This window comes from Zosterops lateralis (genome assembly GCF_965231275.1).
Source record: "Zosterops lateralis genome assembly, chromosome: 5".
NCBI classification, from domain to species: Eukaryota; Metazoa; Chordata; class Aves; order Passeriformes; family Zosteropidae; genus Zosterops; species Zosterops lateralis.
The window spans coordinates 9,624,753-9,647,476 of record NC_139766.1 but is presented as its reverse complement, the minus strand read 5'-3'; the positions used below and the strand labels follow the sequence as shown (position 1 = coordinate 9,647,476).

Below are 22,724 nucleotides of genomic sequence, written 5' to 3'. Positions count from 1 at the left end.
TATTTTAAATCAAATGTGTAGTTCCTACTCCTGCCCCTGCCTCCTCCTCAAGTACCTGCATATTTCCCTGATTTAGAACTTGCCAACAGTAAAGACTCAGTACAGCTCCTTACAGTCTTTCTTCTCACTGTACTTGAAATGTGCTGCTGATAGGCAAGGACAAAGCACCACTTTTTTTTTCAGGTTTTAGGTGAAAGTTTTTAAGTGCATTTCAAGTTTTAAAGTAGACTTGTGAATTTAAAAAACCCCTCCCCATTTAACACAATGTAATATACTACAAAATTTCACTGTTTAAGTTACAAATTCATTTTCAACAGAAAAAGCCATGCTACACAGAGGATCATCTGGTAGGATCTTCAAAATCACCAAAATCAACTAAGAGCAATGGAATTCAAACATATGCTTAGCTTACATTAGGTAAATAAGCTAGGTAAAAAAAAAAAATCACTAGGGTTTTTTTTTTTCACTCAATAGAAGTATTTTAAATGCAGTACAAGTAAACTGCTTTAATTCAGTAATAAATCCAAACTCTTCTTTTAGAAGCATAAACACAATACTAAATAATAAAACCAAATAAATATAGAAATCAGCTGCTTGAGGCATAGATTCCCATTTGGTGGTTTTAACTGATGTGTCCAGCTATTTATGACTGTCCTTGTGACAGAGGCATGACAAGTTATCTACCCACTTCAAAACCAGGATTACTGCAAATGCTAGACCTAGATCTTTTCTGTTCCATAAAAAACCACCACTGGATATCAAGAGGAAAATAACTCATGCTCAATTTTATAAAGCAATTTCAAATTCAACTTGGTTCAATTATTGATTTATAGTGTTTATATATGCTGAAAAAAACGTTACTAAAATATAGAAGTTCCACTCTTTTAGTAATTTATGGATAAATTCAGGTACTCTCTGGGTTCAGTTTCAATCAATTTAAGCCCAGAAGCCTTGTGCAAAAATAACATTAGCATATTTATATAAAACCATAATTTAAAATAGTTTAAAATATTAATGTATCTGGCCAGCAGGTTCTTAATTTTTCTTGTAGCTGACAGTATTCTACAGTGGGGTTTTTTAAATACATAAAACTTATCAGAAAATACATGCATACATATTTTATACACATATTTTTATAAATAACTTTCACTCTCCTCTAAAACAAGTACTTTAAAATCCTCTGAACAGAAATAAAAAAATTATAGGTAAGTGGATTTCACACCAAAGCAAAATGTATTTGAAATTAACATTTAAATGACATTTCAACTAAAAAGTAAACATTACTTGGGAAAAGTTTTACTTGGTGTATCTTTGAACATTTTAACTTCTTTCGCTGCTTAGTAATTAGAGCTACTAACAGACCATAATTGACACAATAGCAGCAGGTTTATGTATTAAAGGTAAGATTTCCATTGTGCAGAAATTCCATTAAAAAGTTAATTGTTTCACATACAAGATACCTCTTTAAGCCTTGGTACACAACAAAGCAATATAACCTGAACAAATACACTATTAAAATGTCATGTTTATCCTAAAATACATCAGCAACAGAGTAACAAATGCTATGAAAATACCTCAGGATATAAAAACTCAGCTGTTAAACAGAGGACAGATTCAGTGGCATCAGCATGCTGAAACACACCCTAATGTTCTGGCTGTGAGAAATTAAGCAGGTGGACCAAAAATAGTTCTGTGTTTGTGCACAGAACTATTCTCAATCACACACAAAACATTTATTATTGTATCAATCACTACTCTCTACAGTCATTCATTCCCTAAATCAATTTAAAAAAGAGTTTTGTGCCCACAAGCTCCTGGAAGACACTGAAACCAAGTAAACAAAATAAGATAAATTTCTGAAAGTAGATTGGAAATAGATACTTACTACAAACCTACTATTCACTTTTTCTAGAATCCTTTTTTCATTTAGAGCCATTGATTCTCCTTTCCTCTTCTTTATTCTCTTTTTTTCTAGCTTTTTGCAAGCATACATTTTTCCTGTTGCCCGTACTTGACAGGCACACACCTGCGAAAAGAAGGATGGTGTGTCAGAGATGCTTTAGGTGCTTTAGAATTTCTATTTTAAAGAAGATTGAGTTTAATTTTTCATTCCAAACTCTTTAGTGCTTTCAGAAAATTATGGTCTGTAAGCATCAATACAGAGCCTTCACTCATGAAACAACTTTAAAGGTTCACTGTAACAGAAAGGAAAAAAACTGTAACAGAAGTTACTGTAACAGAAAAAGTGATTATACAGAAGCAAACACATTTCTTTCAGGGTTGAACAGTTTAGTAAAACTGTGGATCCTGTGTTAGTAAAAAAGGTGACTACCTTTTAAAGTAATAGTGTTAAGTGTCCTAGTATGTGTTAAGGACAAATATTCACATCACAATCAAACAGGAGAAACATAAAGGTAATTAATAGCACTCCTTCTCCTCCATATAGGGCTCTGCTTAAAATAAGTACAGGGGCAGTTCAATTAATTATAAATAGAATTATTAAAATCTATAGATTTCAAATTAGGTTTATGAATATTCTACATAATTAGCAAATTGCAACAAAATTCTCATTTCGAAATGAAATTTCTAAATAGAAGAAACAGTTGTCAGTCTGTACAAGTTTTCTGCAGCTTTGTGCATGACCTACAATGCTTAAACTAACACATTAAAACAGTTTGTATTGACAACAGCTTGCCAGGTGATGTGTCAAAGTAGATTGATAGAGACAAGAGTTAAACAGACTGTCCTTTTTCTTTTATTCCTTAAGAACTGCCTTGCAGAAAGTTACTTCTGTACTCACCTCCCCAAATCCACCTTTGCCTAGTACTCGGTAATGCCTGAATGTGTGTTTGGTTACTGGCTGCCTGATTAACAGAAAGAAACAATTATTGCAACAGGAATTACAAATGTCAGTAATCCCATCCCAAGGTCTGTCTTCATTTTCTCCTTTCTGTTCTGCCATATTTCTGAACAAATGTTGCCTTAACCTCATGTAGAAGTACTATAATAAACTGAATTTCAAATGAAAGGGGTGCTCTGCTAAGAAACGTGGGCTCCCTCATGTGGTCACCAGGCACTGCCAATGGCAGGAAGAAGAGCTGGTCAGCTCGTCCCCTTGAGCCCACAGTCAGAGCCTTGTGTGTTCTCATCACCTCCTGTTGCCTCCCGTAATTGACATTCTGACATCCAGAGTACATTTCAACGGGATCATGCAACGTGGCATTTAAAAGGTAAACCATTTCTGATTGCATTTTGTTTTTTTCACAAAAGAAAGTTGTGGTATGCAAGAGCAGTTAAAGAGCCAAATTTTTAAGGTACTGATGCAGAGGAGGAGCAATAGATAACTGGAGGCAGTAGAGCTGTTGACCACTCTATGCTAAAACTCTCCTAAATGCGTCAGAGCAGGGCTATTACAAGTATTGGGTTTTCCTGTGTTTTGCTTTAAATGAATATTCACTGTTACTGCAGCTTTGTTCTCGGGACAGCAGTGGAGGTTTATTTAGGTTTTTTTTTTTTTAATTTGAGTAACTTCCCTAGTTTTCTTACTGGCTTTTGCTCTCAATTTAGTAAAATAAAGGCATTGGAATTTACAACAAAATCAGTGCTCAAGCACCTAAATGTTTGAATATGTGATCACAATACCCAGGGGGCTGAAATTGAAGCATTCTGTAACAATTTCAGCCTTCTGAAAGAGTCTGGACACTCTGCTAGTATTGATTTGAAAGTCCAAACTAGATTCTGATAGATAGACAGATAGATAGACAGACAGACAGCTGTATAGATGGATGTAAATCTTCCTGTCTTGTAATTACTAGATGTCTATCTACACCACCCTAAAAACCTAGTAATCCAATCACCCAGTGTGTTATAATACTAGATTAATCTGCTTATTATCCACTAATTAGACCAAGTTTGAAACTAAAGGATGATAGTATTACCAAGAAAGATTAGTATTCCACTGCGCACTTGACAACCAAACATTTCTAAACTTGCATTACCCAATACTAACTAAAGACTTAATTTTTACCACTTAAAGGCTACAGACAGACAGTTCCATTGGAGTATTGGTTCTCTTGCTGTCCGTCAACATCATCCTTTAAATCTTGTCTTTCAGATCATAATTTCTTAGACAGACAGTCCCATTTAGCATTCAGGTCTACAGCATTTCCAGCATAAAAAATCGAAATTTGCCATGAAGCAAAGCTAAATTATAATGCAAACATTATAAGTAAACTTACCTTTCCAGCCATTTCCACTGTAAAAAACGGGAAAAATACACACTCTCCTGGTAAGCTTCAAAAGGCCTTTTGCTTAGGTATTCATGGACAATTCTAGCAGGAAAATAAACAGAAAAATAAAGTCCATCTTATTCTGAAAAAGGCTGTTGAAGCAGGAGGTGCTATCAATCTACAGACATACATAAACATATCGATGAAGCTGTAGGCAGAAGATCACCAGTATGATGTACAATGGTTTGAACCTAAATGTCTCCCAAAGCCTGTTATAGAAAACTATTCCTGCCAAAACACTTGTGAAGGTCAAACTACTGCTGTGCATAGGAACTAGATACTTTGACCTCTGTGTTTTTGTTGTCTTCAAACCCATGTAAACATCAGCTTCTCAGCAGCTATTTCATGCATGTATGACCCTGCAAATAGGACCTCTGAAAGGATCTACAAGGTTTCACGCATTCTTTGGAGACTGGTAAATAAAATTTTATTCTAGGATTTGAAGTACTAAATGTCATATCCAAACCTTGAACACCAAGTACCTTATCATTCCCTTAAAAGAAACACACCAAGCTGGAGGTGGGGAGGGAAACAAGTCATTCAGACTGTAGTCAGGTATTTATTGGACAGGGGAAAGGGAATGACCTACATGAGATGCTCCATTTGAGACATGTTTTATGAGGTGTTCTCACACAGCCCTTTCAATCTTTTAATCTCACCTTGTTACAAAGCATGCTTATTTCTGTTGCCAGGGAGATGACCCAAGCAGTGACAAAACCTGTAGTCATCCTTCAGACATGATCAAGCATGCCTTGAAGAACCAGAAATATTAGAAACATAAAGGCTTTACAAAGACATGTAACACTCATAAACATGTACCATCCCTCCAAGAAAAGCCTCTCTTGATATTACTGTGTGAAATATCACTTTATGACCACAGAACAAAACCAAGTTGTATTGTTTTGTGTTAACTATCACAAGTGGTCCTCTAATCAGCCATCTTAATGGCACATAAGTGTTGGCCTCAGTTAAACCTGTTCTCATGAACCTTAAATGTCTAACATTGTTCAGAAACCTTTCAACCTTCAACTTATAACTTCATATTTTTCCAAGTACCTTCATCATGAAAGAGTCACTCAGAAAGTAAGAATACAGTAAGGAGAAATACCATTTATCTTACAGAATTCTTGGTGGTAGAAAACAGTGTGATTTTATGCAAAAGCAGCATTAAAGAAAAATCTCTGCAAAAGTTAAACATCTAAATCATATCTGAAGGAAACCTTGTCCTTTGATAAACCTGTTCCAAGTTTCCTATTTACTCATTTCAGGGACTCAGTACTTCTGGGTATAACAACTTCATCTTTCACTTTCCTTAGAAACACAGAAATTTCTCTTGTAATTTTCAAATTTAGCACTAGGCATTTCTAACTTACCTCGTACAGTCCATGAAAAGATCCTTAGAAGGGTTCTTTTCCAGTCTTGCTTTACATTCATTTACTGTTTCCTGAGGTATTTCTGGCAAGTGTGCTGCAGACTTAATATAATAAAAAAGAAAGGAAAGCAACAATGAAAGCATGCAAATCAATAAAAAAACTTTTGTATTTTGTAAAAGTTTTGTATTCAAAGATAAATTAAAAATTTTAATACAGGAAAAGAAATTTAACAGTTTGACTAAAGAGAAAATCAAGAAAATCGTATTTGAGCAAAATTTTTATTTACTTCCTGTTACAGAACAATGCATTGGAAGTTATTTCAGTTATTTACTATTTCAGTATATGGAGGAAGAAACTTTGCAGTAAGTCAAATTCCTTTTTCTCTCTGTAAGTCTACCACCAAAAAGCAAGTCACCTCTTTGACTTGGCAGAATGGAAAGAAGGAGAAAAAAACACAAACAAGCTGGGAAACTATTTCAAACCAGACCAAAGAAATTTGGGGGCTTTTTTTAAAAAAATGTACGTGACTTATAGTAGTCCCAAAGAAATTCCCAAAAAGATATGGCAAATTTAGATTCTATCTGCTTTTAAGGCATCTTCATGTATAAGATGACCAAAGCAAGAGAAGCAGAAGGGGCATCTATTTATAAAATACAAATATCTAATTATATACCCACAGAAAAGCTTCCACTGGATACCAAAAAAGAGACTCTAAATAAATGCAAAAAAATCAACTATTAATGATTACCATGGAAAACTCAAGGTAACAGAATGTGTCAGAAGAAAACTGCATTTCACTTTGTGAAAACCTGCAGCAATTCTGAAAATTTACAGCAAGCTAACCAAGGCCACACAAGAGTCTAAAAAACTTCAGACTAAAATACCCTGAGTTGTTTTTAAGTTTTCTTTAGGTGTTAAATGGAGGAGACATTGTAATTGTAGTAGTTGTTAAAGCAGAGATCAGTCAAGTTTTCTGCTCAAGTTGATTGAGCAGAATTGTAGAAGGCAGCACACCTCTCAGAAAGACAAAAACGGGATCAATGAAGTTTGAAAGTCAATTTACTAAAACAAAACCAATGCAACCACTTAGATCTATTTATCTGACATCTACAAAGCATTTGACAAAACCTTTTGCAATATATTTACCCCATTAGTGAAGTAGGTCTCTAGAACTTTGAGGCCACAGTCTATACGCTTTTCGTCTGAAGATACCTCATATTCTGCCTAGGGGAATGGAATTGAAAATTATATTATGTTAAGAGCCACTTGGCAACTTTTACAACATGATAGGTCAATTTTATCATGAATAACACAATGCTCCTAATAGAAAAGGACCAGAAGGCTATACAGCGAAACATGTATGAACAACAGTCCTAAGGAAAAAAAACAAAACATATGGAAAGCATATGGAATTTATTCTTTGGAAAACATACAAAACCTAACAATTAGTCTAAATGCAATTACAGAAACTGCATCCTAGAGGTTAAACTAGATCAATTACAATGAAATAGTATTTATGTAGTATTGTGGGACAGAATGACCCAGATGGGAAAAAATAAGAGTACAATAATCAGCTTTTTCTTTATTGTGTTTTTTCCTTCACATATTATTCTTTGCTACAGTTTTGGGTAAAACCAGGATAAAACTACTTTCTATAAGCTTAGAAATGAGATCTAAACCAAACCCTAAGTCATTCTTTGAAAGAATAAAACTGAGTAGATACAAATTTTGAAAGTTTTTGACTTAGTAACATCTGGTACTGAGATGTAGAAAAAGAGAATTGTGCAACACAGTGCAATAAACAACTGGCAGATGAAGAGAGCTCCAGAAGCAGCTACATAAGGAAAAAAAATCCACAACCAACAAATCACCACACAGATACTACTACTGAAAAACTCCAAAAACTATGTACTATCAATAATTTTAGGAATTTAGGAATTTTTTAGGAATTTAGGAAAATTTAGGAATAATTTAAGGAATAATCTAGAAGCAGACATCAGAAGTTCCAACATTTAAAGACAACACAGAATCTGGAGAAAGATGAATTAGAAAAGAGCAATCTCAAACAGCAACATGTATTAGGTTTGTCAGCTGGGCCAACTCAATCAAAGCTTATTTCCTATTTCAGGATGTAAATGCATGCACCTCGGAACAAAGAATACATGGCAGACTTCCAGAATGGAGAACTGTACCAAACAAAACAACAGTTGGGCATATTGGAACAACAATCATTAGAAACTTCATTGGAAATTACAAGTAATTGATCTAATCAGAAGTTATTTACCTTTATAAAGAAAACTAAAACATTTAAAACTGACAGTTCAAGAATCAAACACACACACACAATACTGGAAATAACAGAATCCCTGATTTCCAGTTGTGCCATTAATGACACCTAATCACTACTAAGTCATCAACATCTTTTTCTACAGAAACATTATGGTATCACCCACTTCAGCACTACTCAACTTCATCAATCTAAATGCAAGCCATTATTTCTGCTGTTCAAAAAGTCTAATGGTAAGGAATTCTTCTGCAACTGCTAATCAACCTGAGCAAGTCAGAAAAGTATCTCAACCTAAAGTTCAGCAGGGTACTTAGCACCTTTGACCCTAATTTAATACAAATAGTAAGCCATAGTGTTTTAAGTGGATAGTGTAATTTAAAAGGAAGTTTGAATGATGGCCTTTCCAAATAATTCTGTTACTTACAGAGAAGTCTGACCCATTCCTTTTTATATGTGAGTAACTCTGTTCTAGCTAGTGAAATGAGTCACTAGATTGGATAACTCCAATTCTTCACTTTAACTTCTGTCACTTAGATTCAATTATTTCACAACTCTTCTTTCCGTAAAGCCATGATGACTCCAGACTTTTAGGTCACACCTTCCCTCCCCACACCTTCTTTTACTCATGTAAAAGAGTCAGAAAACTCTATTAACTAAGATGCAAGGTTTTTAAAGCTATGACATTTCATTTTGGGATTTTTTTTCCCAAAAGAGTAACTCTAAAATTTCTTTAACATTTTTAAAAAGCTAAACTTGGCAAAAGACAAGGTAAAAAGCACACAGCCTCAGCTTTTGCTTCCTGTATTGCCTTACAAAAAATACAAAAAAACCCTTCTCAACCCCCAAAAGAACAAGCTTGCTGAAGTCCAGTGCTGAAGTCCACAAAAGGAAATCAGGCTAACTCAGGAACCATCTATAAGAGGTAGTAGGTATTTTATCTCATGTCCTTCATCAAGACAGGATGTTAGCTTCAGATCATGAGAGTCACCAAATAAAGATTATCTTGTTTCAATCATTCCCAAGAATAATTCTTCACCCCAATTTTTCAAATGGAAGTTAAACAACAGATGGAAAAAAGTAAATTGTGAAACCATCCCTTACATCAGATTATCTCAGCTATGCCAGTCTGTTAATTCACAGTAGTGTTGCAATCCACATAACATTATAGGTCGCATATTTCAAAACAATTCAAATTTTTCAGTTAGTGAAAAACAGTTACTTCTTAGAGACAGTTTTACCTGAAAATGACATTTGTAGAGCAAGGACACACCTGCCTTACAGTCATGCCTAAGATTCATTCTCTTTTGTGCTGCCAAACATTCTGCTACTCCTTATCTAGGATAAAAGGATTAAAATGTGTACAGAAGTTGTAACCATTAAGGGTACATCCACAGCTGTCAGTGCATGGCACTCATTAAGGGCTCTGGTTTATGTTCACTTCAGGAATGAAAGCCCCACTGTTTTGGATTTCCATCCAATCCGTTCAGTCTCCAACTCTCAATCTAGTCTCTGGAATCTGGTGCCCAAACAGCTCCTGGGAATCACAAAAGTGAAACACACCTGGGGAGTAAGCCTAGTTGCACATAGATTCATTGACAAATATAAACAATTCCACCTATTTGGCACTCAAACTCCCTTTTAGCTGATCTGGTGCCTCAGTTTTTATTCCCACAGGTGAAGGAAGATACAGCGAAATGGGAGGCACAGCAATAATGCCATGTACATTCCTTACACCTGCCTCTTCCAGAGCCATCTTGCATTCCAGTATTGTAGTTTGGGACACTACAATGCAAGCAGCAGCACTACCCTACTTCTGTCTTCTTTGGTCATTTGTTCTCAGCATGTAAGAACAAAAATGGCTGGAATGAGAAAACCTGTTCTTTCAGCAGCAATCTCAGTTTGAGGCTGTATCTTACTGCTCTTGGGTTAACTGTGAGAGACAAAGAATGAAAAGCTCTGAGCTGTTATTCTCTCATCTTAAGGGCTGTTTTGTGCCTGCCTAATCTTCTCATTACTTTCCTCCTCCCCAAGAGGGTGAGGATTTTTTGCAAAATATAGCTGTGGGCACACTTCCTTCCTCCCCTTGTTCTTCAGTATTAGATATCAAGATGTAAATATATCAAGACCTTTTCCCTTAGTCTCAAAAAAAAAATAAAAAAAAAAAGAGCTTTTTCTTCTTCCATAGATGGATCTCTAAATTTCTGTCTCCATTGTATGGTTTTTAATTAGCACATGCTGTGTAGCCTAGGGCTTCCGTGCAAGTTGCAACATTTTTAAGTCTATGTTTATAATATTTTGAAGCCTGAGTATAGCAAGTAATATTCAGAATACAGACATCCTTTCAGGCTCTAGAAGCCAAGCAGCACATCCTCCCAAAATTGCTTTTCTCTTTCCCATCATCCCCATTTCCGTAGTTCTGACCATACCAAGATGGCAGAGACTTTATAGTAAACACCAAACATTTTCCTTTAAGTAGCAGAGACAGTTTTTTGACCCCTATCAGAAGTTACAGCTTTACAGTTAGCAGAGTGTGGATCACACTGTTTTCAAGTACAGAGCATTAGGAAACAGAGGTGTATAGAGAAAATGAATAAAGTGGTTGTGTCTTAAACCAAGCAGGCAGCTAAAGCTCACGCAGGTGCTCACTCACTTCCCCCCACTAATAACCAGAAAATCAAAAGTGAGAAATCTTGCAGCTTGAAATAAAGATAGTTTGATAAAGCAGAGACACAGGTACAAACAAAGCAAAGTATGAAATTCATTGGTAGGGAGATATTTGGGCATTTCCAGGAAAGCAGGGCTTCATTCTCATGAACAGCTAGCTGGCAATTCTAACTTCCCCCCTTTTTCCTTCCCCCCAGCTTTTATTGCTGAGCACAGCACCATAAGGGATGGGATATCCCTTGGGCTCAGCTGTCCTGGCTGTGTCCCCTCTCAACTTCCTGTGCACCATCAAACTCCTCACTTTTAGGGCAGCATGAGGAACACAAAGGCTTTGACACTCTGTCATCACTGTTCAGCAAGAACTAAAACATCCTTGTTATCAACATTATCTCAGTCTAAAATCCAAAATAAAGTACAAAATGAGCTACAAGGAAGAAAGTTAACTCTATCCCAGCAAAACCAGCACAAAGATCAAACATTTACATGCAAGAATATATAAGCAACTGCCTACTGACAGCCATCATCCATTTCTCACTGCTTACCACTGCATCCAGAAATTCAATGCATCTTTTCAAATCTGGTCTGGAGTCACAGAACTGTCTGAAGAGAAGTCTTCCTATTGGCTGCTTGTCACAAAGCTGGCTATAGTCTCTTTCTGAGAAAATAAATAAATAAATATCTTTACATATTTTTATTTTTGTAGTAGGATAGTAATTACTCCCATGTGAGGTCAGAAAAACATTGCTAAAACATGAAGATTTTACATTAACATATTTATCAAAGATACCATAAATATGCAAGGATCCTAAAGAATAGTCAAACACTCTTCAGTCACGTCTGTGTTCTATTGACCATCCCATTTACTAAAAACACACTGAATTTTATGTCTGAGGTTAAATTAGGGGCAGAAAGCAATACTACCATGAAACAGCAGTACCAAAGCAAACAAGATTGTTTGGAAAGAGGGAATATGAGATAATAACAGAAAAGGTTAAAAAAACTACTACAAGACATTAAGGAAAAGGGTAAAATACATTACCATCAATTTATAATGTGATTCTTTTTTCCAATTCAAGGTTTTGTAAATCTATTCTTTAGGAACAGTTTCCTTTAACAAACAAAGAGCTGTGATAGAGTTTTAATCTTCTCAAATTTTATTTTCTCCTAAGTTCTCCATCATATTAGAAGTTTAATTTAATTTAACTTTTTTTTCCTATTTAGAAGCAAGACAGGATCCTTTCCATTAACAGCACCAAACTCTTTCCCTTCTCTCTCAAAGGAGAGGCTTTGTCTACAGGACACTCACCGATGGAGCACCGAATACCCTCGCAGTGACTGACAGGGGGCAACTTCAGCATCTCTTTCCATTTTTTACTACGCCCACTCCGTTTGCCTAGAAGAAAATATAAATAATGTAAGTTATTAATTAATACTGTGTCAGAGTAAAATTGAACATAACATTAATACCATAAACGTAGGTCAGTTCTACTAAGATGTGTCAGACTACTTTTCAAGCCTAGAAAGAAACCCATCTACAAGGATATTCAAACCAATAACAAATGCGATACAGAAGAACTTTTATGCATTTTTTTCATGTTTCATGTAAAGTCTTTTCCGAGACAAATATTTCACATTTTGGCTGTATATTAGAATATCTCTGCAGGGAAAAGACAAATATCTAGGTATTTTGAAAATCACAAACAAAACTGGAACATGTTGGAACAAAAAAATTTTGAGAATTATCTCTCAACCATGGTAAAGATTGGAAGAAAATAAAGTTGAGTAAGAAAATACCAAGAACAAAGTTCTTAAACACACTTTTGGATAATAAAGTTGTACATAAATATTCTCTTTAAGGGCAGTAACAGTAGTACGAGTACACCCCACTAATAAATGAGAGGGCATAGCTCAAATACACAGTATTTACTCTAGACCATGCAGGGATACCAGGAAGAACTTAGCTGTTGTAAAATTTAAGTATTTTCAGCTCTTCAGATTTCACAGCACTGGTGTTGAATTAGTATTGATTTTAAAAAACAACCACAGTATTTTTCTCAGTTTCTAAAAAAATATATCCGTGCTACCTCTTGTATGTTACATTGGACTTCCAGCACATTACCTTAGCCAATTTCATTTACAGAAGATATGCACATTTATCAGAAAAGCAGAGATAGACAGGAACATACACACACTTTCACATCCAAAACATTTCTGTGGAAGAGTAATTTAGTGCTGCAGAAGATTTTAAAAGCTTTTACTAAGTGATACGATCAGATGCATTTCCACATGACAGAGCAGCAGCAAATCTGCACAGCAGCTTTCACACTGCACAGAGCAGCACTCACTCCTAACCACAATGGGAGAAAAAGGAAGGGAGTCACCCCATGTAACCTGAATAGAAACTGAACAGCAAAGGGTACCAAACTCTTTCAGAATTAAATCGTTAGGCTGAAAGGAACTAACATCTTCAGAATAACAAAACATGTATTTTCTAAAGCCTCTCTCTACTCAAACATACAGCTTTTTGAACGATTCCACCAATGCAGTTAGACCAGTCCCAGCTCAGTGTACCTTGGTTCATACCAAATTTACATGATCCTTGGTAACAGGAATATTGGCATCTTACTGTGCTGCTGCAACGAAACATTCTCAACTCTAGTATCCCTAGGAAGGTTAAAAAATAAGGACTAAAACCCCTTTAAACATTGGCTTGTGGATATTCCTTGAACTGACACCTACTCTTTAAAAAAACCCAAACTTCTTCTGCACTTCATTTTCTAATAATCACTTTGCAGGTCATTTGCCTTCCATAACATTTTAGAACATGAAACATGATATCTACTTCCCGTCCCATATTTCAAGCAGTACCAGAACTAACAATGAGGCTGTAATTACCAATATCATTAAAACAAACTGTGACTGTTTTACCAAAATACTTTTGATCTTAAAAAGAAGTTGAATATGTGCTTGAAGAAAATCAAATCACACAACTCATAGAGCCCTTCTAACAGAACTGAACACAAAGAAAATCAAGGAATATTACCATAGATAGCCTATACACATACACTGAATAACAAGGCCTAGGTATACATTATGTGATCATGAAAAACAATGGATAGAAGTGACAGGTTTAGTCATGTAACTGAAAAATACACTAAGCTGCAAGGTCCACAGAAGTTAAATTTCTTCTGTTAGAAACTGCCCAGAAAGACTCAATTTTGCATTACACCATACAATCAGTACTCATCAAGAATGATAAACCGACCCTAAATTCATATCACAATGCTGTCTGGAAAATGTAAAATGAACTGTGATATATATCAAGAGTATCATGTTCTGAAGCACTGTCAAAGAAAAAACTCAACCTGTCCCAAACCAAAAAAAGGAGACATCACTAGTGCATTTTACTTCAAGTCCAAGACAGAAAGTGCTGTATTTTGCACAAATATTTGGCCAGTTACTTACATTGTGATCATTATGAGCTTCATTTTATGAAAGAGAACATATGCTAGAATGCAACTGAATTCACCATCCTACAGAAGTCAATAAAAACTACATATAATTTATTAATGATACACAAGAATCAAGTGCTTACAGTATCAACTAAATCAACGTGCTCTCCTTTTTTTCTGAACTGAATGTTCTTGTATTTACAGCAAATGCACTGTCAAAGTCTGTAGGTCCCAGTAAGGTAAGGAGCCATTTCTGGTAAAAGTTATGGCAGGAGGCCAATTCGTTTGTCACATTATTCCCTAATTGCAAAATCCTTTTCCATTTCTGAGGCAGTTTAAAAGAAGTATCAAATCAAATTATAACAAGTTGTGGTTTGAAAGTGTCTTAATATTGATTTCAGAGCTTCTATTCTGAATCTCGTCCTAAAACACTTCAGATAAAATTCTTCCAGAAAGACCAAGACCTCACTTTCCAACAGGAGAGCCAGAAAGCCATTAGGTTAAGGTGCTCTCTGGTTGATCTCTGTGGCTCAGATGAATTACTGCTTTTGCATTTTTCAGATGGACTTGGGGTTAAGAGCAATGCCCAGCTTGAAGCAACTCATCTTGTACAAAGACAATGGATGCAGCAATACAACATTGCAGTGAGGAGAAATTTCAATTACATTTTCAGGCACACAAGAACCTCACCTTTTCCTTTCTGCTCAAATTACTCACTTCAACATTTAATTTTTTCCCTTTTTTTCTTCTTAAAAAGACACAAACTAAATTCAGTTAGATCACTGCATTAGAATTTGGTAGGGGCAAAATATTTAGATGTTTCATTTCAACTTTTTTTTAACCTTCAGAGAAAAATTTGAAAAATGTATGTAAGGCAATACAGTTGTCTTATTCATCAGTAAAACCACAACTAGTAAAAAATGGAACTGCTGTGGCTGCAACCAATGTCAAGAAATAAGAATGTGTTTTAAGTCCTCAGATGCACTTGTCAGAGCCACAGAGATATTCCTGGCAGACCTGATCTGCACAGTGACTCTCATTTCAGTGAGAACAATGTTCACAAACATTATTTAGTCAGTTTTTCTTGAGACAGAAAAATTTGGATTCCATCATGCAGAATCCTACTTTACTGGCTACTACACTGACACTGAGATCGTAGCATGGAGTTTTTTGGGGACTTTGTGCCCCAGCTCTCCTGCCTGTGCAGGGAAGCACCATGTATCTGAGGCTGAGCAGCACACAGCTCTGTAGCACTGGGGTGCAGGATTGCTACAACTTCATTCTTGCAAAACTGATTCCACAAACCAGATTGTCAGATACCAGCTGAGAAATTCATACTAGACCACACCCAGATAAACTCTGACAGCCTAAGACTGCAACAAGATGACAACCTACAGCACGTCTTTAGTGTACAAATCAAATCACTTGGTTCAAGGAAAAATGCAAAACAATTGATGCAGGAGCTCCACATCATCTACACTGAGACACATGAAAATATGATGGGTACCTACACTGCCTTAAAACATGTCTTTCCCTAAGCAGAGACAGTTGCAGGCAAGTTTCCTAATAGATTTAAAACTCACATGAATTCAAATCTTCTCCTAGTTCCAGACACATTTACCTTCAAATCGCCCACAATAAGGATTAAAACCTTTCACTAAAACCAAATCAAAACATTCCTGTTTAATTTTGGCCTTATGCTATAGAAGCATTTATAAACACTGCCCATTGAGTAAAAAATTTTTGATTTTATCCCCTTATTGGGCAAGATCCACCTTCAAGACACAAAACAGTGTGGAACTAATACCTCAGCTCCTCAGATCAGACCATAGCACTGGAATGTTCACACTAGAAGACAAGCTCACACACACCATCACTTGAAGAAGGCTGTCATGCTTTCAGTTCTAGAGACAGCTCATAAGGTACTGCTGTGGGGGTTCACAGTAACCTTCTCCACTCTGCAGGACAGATGTATTTCTTGACAAAATACAAGCTTGTATCAACTCGAGCCTGGCCACAGCTTAACAACTACATTAAACAGAGTGGCAAAGCTTTTCTATGGAGAAAGTGTTTAGTTTTTTCACCAGACATATGATAAGTACAACGTGGCCAGTTCTCAGTAAACTTGAGAATCACCTGGCTGAAAATTCAGGTTTCAGCACAAGGTTAGCACCTAACTCACCAGCATTACAAAGGCCAAGGTACTTCTGAATGCAAACAGAAGCAAAAATGCAAGTAGTACAATAAATAAGCAAAAGATATCTATAGATTACAGATAGTTATGGCATTTATAAGCTTACAGTCCTCACATTCCTGGATTCAACTACATGGAGTTCGACTTCAGCAAGGTAATACTGGAGTGCTCTTGCTCATCTGACAGTCAGGGCAGTAACACTGCAACCAGTTAAAAGCTCAGCTCTCTACGTGAACATTTGTGCCGTTTGTTTATGTGCACAATCATTTATTGTTCCTACAGCTATAAGCACTCGAACAACTGGTTCTTCACATGGGCTCTCTATCCAGCTCCAGTGATCATGTGCACATGTAGGAATGCCAGTGCACACACTGCTCAGCCTCTGCTCTCCACCAATTAGGTGTGGAATGGAAAGCTTGTATCAACTCCAGTAAATGTAACTGATCTGAACTAAAATTTATTAATGTGCTCTCCCAGTCAAACATTCTAACAGAACTGTATACATTTTGAAATGTCTATAACCAGCCAATGAACAGGGTTTATGAGGGGGAAAAAATAAGTACCCTGCAATTTTACAGTCAACAAACAAGGATTTTTTTAGCATGATAGTACACTAAGAGTGCAACAGATATTAAAGAAATAAAATTCCTTTAAGCTGATTGTGCAACCTCTATTGTAATTGCCAATCTGAAATAAGCAAAGCAGCAGCGTGTATCAATTACTAGTCCTCTCGCGTTGTGTTTATTTAGTAAATGTAATTATTTAAGATTCCAACTTGCCCACATGCATTCTCCTTACAGTTCATTAAATAAAGGACAAAAAGGCAGGCATTGTGCATAATTCTGTACAAACACAGGAAGACATGTTTCCTGCCACAATGAGTTTACAGCAATTTAAAGCACAATGCAATAAGAGTGCAATAGAACATAGGAGGCAAATGAGGGAAGAACTCACAACAATTGAAAGCAACTACAAAAACTCTCAGATCTCATGTTAAAATTCATATTTGCTGCTGGTGGACTTTCTGGGTATGCGTGTGCCTTGCTTTCTTACTTGTCCCACCCCCGAAATAATTAAAGAATTTAGTTCAGTTCAAACTACAGTGATCTGAGCAATCTCCATAGAATTATCTTCCTAGTTACAAACACACACAAAACAGGATACCTTCCTTGTATCATCAACACTGTACTGGAATATTACTTTACACTGCAAGCAAAAATAGGATTTATTTTGCTTGCAGACTTATTCCAATTGCTTTCAAGTCCAGACAGATAAAACTCACTATGTGGACTGCTTCTTTTCTGTGAAGACTACATCATTAAGACAATTATTCTGAAACAAGTATCTTGCAGGATTCACTTAAGCCAAACTGTGATCACATTCTACTACTGGAAGGTTCCTTCCTTCTAAATCCATCCTTAGACTGTACCTAGCAATTATCAAATCTGCAGGAGCTTGCTGATCCCTCTGAAAACTAATTTTGGGAAGAAAACCCCAACCCCAAAACACGCAGCAACATAAGAAAAAAAACCACCTCCAAAACCCACATAACCCAGATTGGGCCATGGATCCAGCTGGAAACTACCTCACCCATTCTGCAGCCACAGGCTGGAACCATACAACCAAGGGCTGGGGGAAAATCTCTTTGAGGCATGACCTTAATTTAGCCAAAATCAACCATGACACAGAGGATATTCTGTGCCTAACAGCAGTCCCAGTTCTCATTTCCAAACTGCCACAGCAGTATAAATGAATTTTAAAGTGGATGCAAATGGACCAGGTAGGTTTGAAATGCGCTCTTGGCATAGATCCTCACCTGGAGTAAATGGCCACTGAGTTCAAAGGAACGACATATCTGCCCTTTGGGGGTATTTTTTTGAGACTATTACTTTAGGCAATGAAAAAAGAAAGACTCTTAAGCAGTTTAAAACATACAAGAATTAATTTCTTTCCTTCCCAACATCACAGACTATGTGTGGGATGCTGAAATGAATTTGGGGCTTACATATACTCAAAGGATTTACTGAGAGTGACTAAAACGAAAACAGAAGATATAAAGAGAAAAGTGAATATAAAATAAAAATTGGGGAGGGGGGGCTTTTTTGTTTTTCAGAATAATCTTGTTTATATTAATTATTTTTTTCCATTTATGGGACAAATTCTTCAATGTCCTTCAAGTGACACTAATTTCAAATACTTTTTCTGCTGGGAAAAAATGAATGTGTTAATTTCTCTGCTCTTGTACACAACTAGAAAAACATATTGTTGTACACTTCTCTTTCACACAAATCTGAGTAAGGAGAACATGTATAGCTGGTGTGAAAGCTTGCAATCACAGCTCATACATCACCATCATTTAACACTTACCTGGTTTTGTATCTCACTTCCTACACTTCAGCACTCATAAGATCAACTTTGAGTTTGCTTTATAATCTCTTGTTTTTCTACTGAGTCACCAGTGCTTGTTCCACCATTGGGTTCACCTTAAGAGGAAGTTTTCCCTTTTTCTTTCCCACATACAGGTTTCTCTCAAAAAGTCATGTATGCACAAGAGGAAAGAGCAGGACTGACACAGAGGGCCACTTAACCCAGGGAAGTGGAAGAGGGAATCCCAAAACACCTTGCACTGCAGCTTTTGTCTGAAGGTAGATCCCTCCATGGACAGGCCAAGCTTTCAGCACAAGCAGGTCAACTGAAAAACTGGACGAGGAAAGAAAAACTCCCGGTACAGCTCCTGACTCCTAAATCTTTCATCCATGAAGTACCAAAGGGTACTTTGTGCCATCATATCATCTTCTACTAGTAGGTACACTCAAGAATCATATGTAATGTTATCACTAACATCCACATGCACAAGGAACTGGCATTTGATTGTTTACCAAGTGGCTTTAAAAGAAGTTAAGGAATCCTGATGAATTCCCTTCTTATCATAAAGAAGTGTTGCAGTTGCTACAGAGACATTACAAGTCTTTAATGAAAAGAGACAAATTTCCATTAAAATGGTGTTTCATTAAAAGCTATGAACATCCTCTTAGAGATAAAATTTAAAGTTTTGAGGCTGGGGAGAAGCTGGGGTTTTGTATGACCTGGAAAATGGAATTAGTGAAGTCCTATAAACAGATGTTATCCTCATGCAAATTAAATTAGAAGATTCATGCTTCTAATGAAATAAATCAACAGTAAGACTGAGTGACAAGGTAAGTAGCCTAGAAACAGAAAGCAATAGGAGTTTATTTTTATTGTTTAGGAGAAGAAAGTAGCAAGAAAAGATTCATTTTATCTGAGTGTCTTGCTCTCTAATAACATAGATCAAATTTACTTTCTAGGTATCAAATCAGATTTAAATGGTGGACATGAACCTCACTGTTCAAGGTGTGTTGATTCTGCACACCTACAAATGTAAAACCCAAATGATACTCACATCCTAACAACATTCACATCCAGAAGGATTGGAGTACCTAAAAGTAGAGGAAAATTATGTGCACAAATCTGGGATCAGATTTTTATTGTTAAATCTGGTTTATGTGCTCAGGTAATGATCTTACCAAATCAGGTAATATTTGGTGTTATTTACTGGGAAATTCTGAATTCCCATTAGGCACCTGCCATACTCTTTCATCAGAAGTGGACAGGTACACGTCTTTTATTGTTTCTATATTTACAAAAATGAAGATTACATATCTCTGGGGTTAAAAGACTTTGTAAGATGTATTCAAGGGTACAACCTTTTACTACTCACATCCTTATCAGAAGAGTCTCAAGTTAGACTGACCCATGTAAGCCATAATTAACCCTCATTGATTTCTTTTGACATGCACCACAAACAAAGAATAAGAGCACAGTAGTTTACATGTTATTTTATTTGCTTGTACAACTGATATGTTTATCCAGGTGAACACCTTCTCTCACCCACACTGAGAGATTACTGACATGGCTAAAGCCAAGACATGAAAGTAAGTGAAGCTGTATTGTATATCAGTTTTGGATTTTACTTTCTTCCACAAGAAATAATTCTGCACTTTTCCATGCTATCCCACTATACACTGTAGAGTGTGATAATAGAAATGTGGGAAGGAAAGTAACTTGAAAGTCTATTCTTCTGTCCCAGTTGTGAGAACATATTAAAACATCTATCTCACACACTAACCTTGCAAATCCCATTGCCTTGCAGTCTATCAGGCACATAAGAACAGAGCTGGGACAGGGATTTTATGGGATGGTCCTGACAGAGGGAGTAAACCAGACATTCCCAGACCAGCCAGAACATGCATCAGACAGAAAACGCTTTCATTTCAAGGAGTGTTTTGAAAAATATGACTTAAAAAGTAGCCCATGCACAGGGATTGAGACCTGAAAAGGTAAAAGACCTTCTACCAGCTGATGAATGGAGTTCTAGAGTTTCAAAGCCAGAATTCACATATTTTGTGAATGCTTACACAACAGAGCCCGGGCCAACTGAAGGCACAAAGAGAGTAACAGATTACTAACATTACTTTTTTAAGTTTCACGTCAGGTAGAACCAATCTTCACATCAGCTGCTCTCAGACTTTCATTCAGTTCATTAAAATATCTTGTTTGGTCAGTTCTACCACTATAATTTATTTTAAACATAGTGAAACCTTAACTAAAGAGGCAGCCTGACATTAAGCAGCCACTTAAAAGCCTCAGCAGATTACCACTCCGCTCTTTGTGGTGAGGGTTTGGGCACAGTAAAGTTTTGAGCCAGACTCCACTTTCCCTTCATTTCTCAGATCACTTCAATGCAAATTCCAAATTCAGGCAGCACCACCACAGACATGTTACTGTCAGTGAAACCAGCCAAAACATGTCCTCTAGTTTGAGGTGGTCTCTTCAGCTAAGCCTGGAAGATGGCCCAAAATTGTGATCACTGTTCTGTTTTTTAAACCCCACTTCAAAGTCAAAAAGCTGATTTTCCTCTCTTGCTGCTTAAGGCAAATTTAACTGGATACACATATGGCGTAAGTGCCAAACCCATTTAGAGTTGGAGGAACTTGCAAAACATACAGAGGCAGATTCTACTGTTCTTACTCACTTTAAACAGCTCCAGCTTAACTAATGGGACTCCTCAACACAATTAAGACAAGCAGGATCCAATCCAAAAAGAATATGCACATTTCATACTTGAAAAATACACTCTGCACAGAGTACACTGGTAATCCAGGGAGACTTTCAAGTGGCCATTTAATGGACAGTTATATACATGAAAAAGCAGCAGGACCATCTTGGTTCAGGACGGTTTTTTTAAACAGCAACCACGTGCTGTACTAAAAGTAATTATCTACGCCAAACGTTTGTTAGTTGGGGGGAGGAATCTTCAACTCAAAGTGTTCTGGGGAGTGAAACTCTAAGTGATAATCTAGTGGGAAACAGCACAGTTTTGTATTGGGATAATACAAAATATTCGACTGCAAAGTACAGGTCGCATTCAACAGCTATGTTTGTCACAGGTAGGAATTTCAGCAACATGGAGTGCAAGGTTTTTCCAGAGAAGATTTATGTCACTTTATCGTTTATATCCATATGCATTTATATTTATAAACAAACTGAGAACTACAGATCTACGACTTTTTAAAAACATCCGGTAAAAACACTATTAGAATCAAGGGGGAAGGAGGAAGGGGTGTTTTTTTTTCAAAAGCAAAGCCACAAGCCAGTAACTCCAAACAGATCCCGCGGGAGGAGCAGGGCAGGTGCCTGAGGGCAGTGCCCGGGACTCCCTGCCCGCCCCGGGAGGGTCCCGCCGCCACCCCGAGGGGTCCGCGCCCCGCCCGGACCCCTGCCCGGCAGCCTCTCCTCCCTGCCAGCCTCTCCTCCTCCATCACTTCCTCTGCCCCTCCTCGCGGGCCCCTTTCCCCCTCACTCCAGACCCTTTTCCTCCGCCGACAGCCCGCCCCGCCTCGAACTCCCGCTTCTCCTCCCTCTTCGCCTCGCCCCGCGGCTCTCACCCTCCCGGGCTTTCAGCAGCACCGTGTTGGCCACGATGTTCTCGATTTCCATGGTCGGGGGCTCCTTCCCCTCAGGGCAGCCGGAGCGGGGGCCGCCCCTACAGCCTCCTTCGCCCCCTCCTCCAGCCCCGCCACCGCCGCGGCGCCAAGCCCCGGCTCATCCGGCCCCGAAGGACCTCAGCACTGCGCTCGCCTCTTCCCCATCACCCGCTGCTCGCCCCGGCACCGCGCTCCCCCTCCCCGAGGGCGGAGACGGAGAGCGGGCAGCGCCCGCCCGCCCCGGCCATGGCTCCTCCGCCCGCCTCAGGCAGCACCGCCCCTGCGCTGCCTCCCTCTCCTTGTTACAGGGACTGCAAGTCCCAGCAGGCAGAGCGCGGTGTGCGCTGAGGACACGCGCGCTGTGTGTCGCGGGCCTGCTGGGATATGTAGTGTATAAGACCTTCCCCGGTCTCGTCCCAAAACGGGCGGGGAGCAGAGCGGTAAATATCGCGAGATGTGG

The 22,724-nt window shown here is 37.7% G+C and overlaps 1 protein-coding gene across 2 annotated transcripts in view; it reads right to left on the bottom strand.

The window, feature by feature from the left end:
* Window positions 1-22,393, bottom strand: part of GRK4 (G protein-coupled receptor kinase 4) — a 36,544-nt gene extending 14,151 nt beyond the window's left edge. For both annotated transcript variants that reach the window (XR_014590039.1, XM_083860829.1), the window contains exons 1-8: window positions 22,226-22,393; window positions 11,920-12,006; window positions 11,156-11,268; window positions 6,809-6,886; window positions 5,663-5,763; window positions 4,239-4,331; window positions 2,801-2,864; window positions 1,886-2,026 (exon numbers count right to left, since the gene is read on the bottom strand). Coding sequence is in view for 1 of the 2 variants with exons in the window: in XM_083860829.1 (XP_083716955.1) it covers window positions 1,886-2,026; window positions 2,801-2,864; window positions 4,239-4,331; window positions 5,663-5,763; window positions 6,809-6,886; window positions 11,156-11,268; window positions 11,920-12,006; window positions 22,226-22,277 (729 nt within the window). In the remaining variant the exon portion in view is untranslated. The remainder of the gene's footprint in view (window positions 1-1,885; window positions 2,027-2,800; window positions 2,865-4,238; window positions 4,332-5,662; window positions 5,764-6,808; window positions 6,887-11,155; window positions 11,269-11,919; window positions 12,007-22,225) is intronic.
* Between the last annotated feature and the right edge of the window lie 331 nt (window positions 22,394-22,724).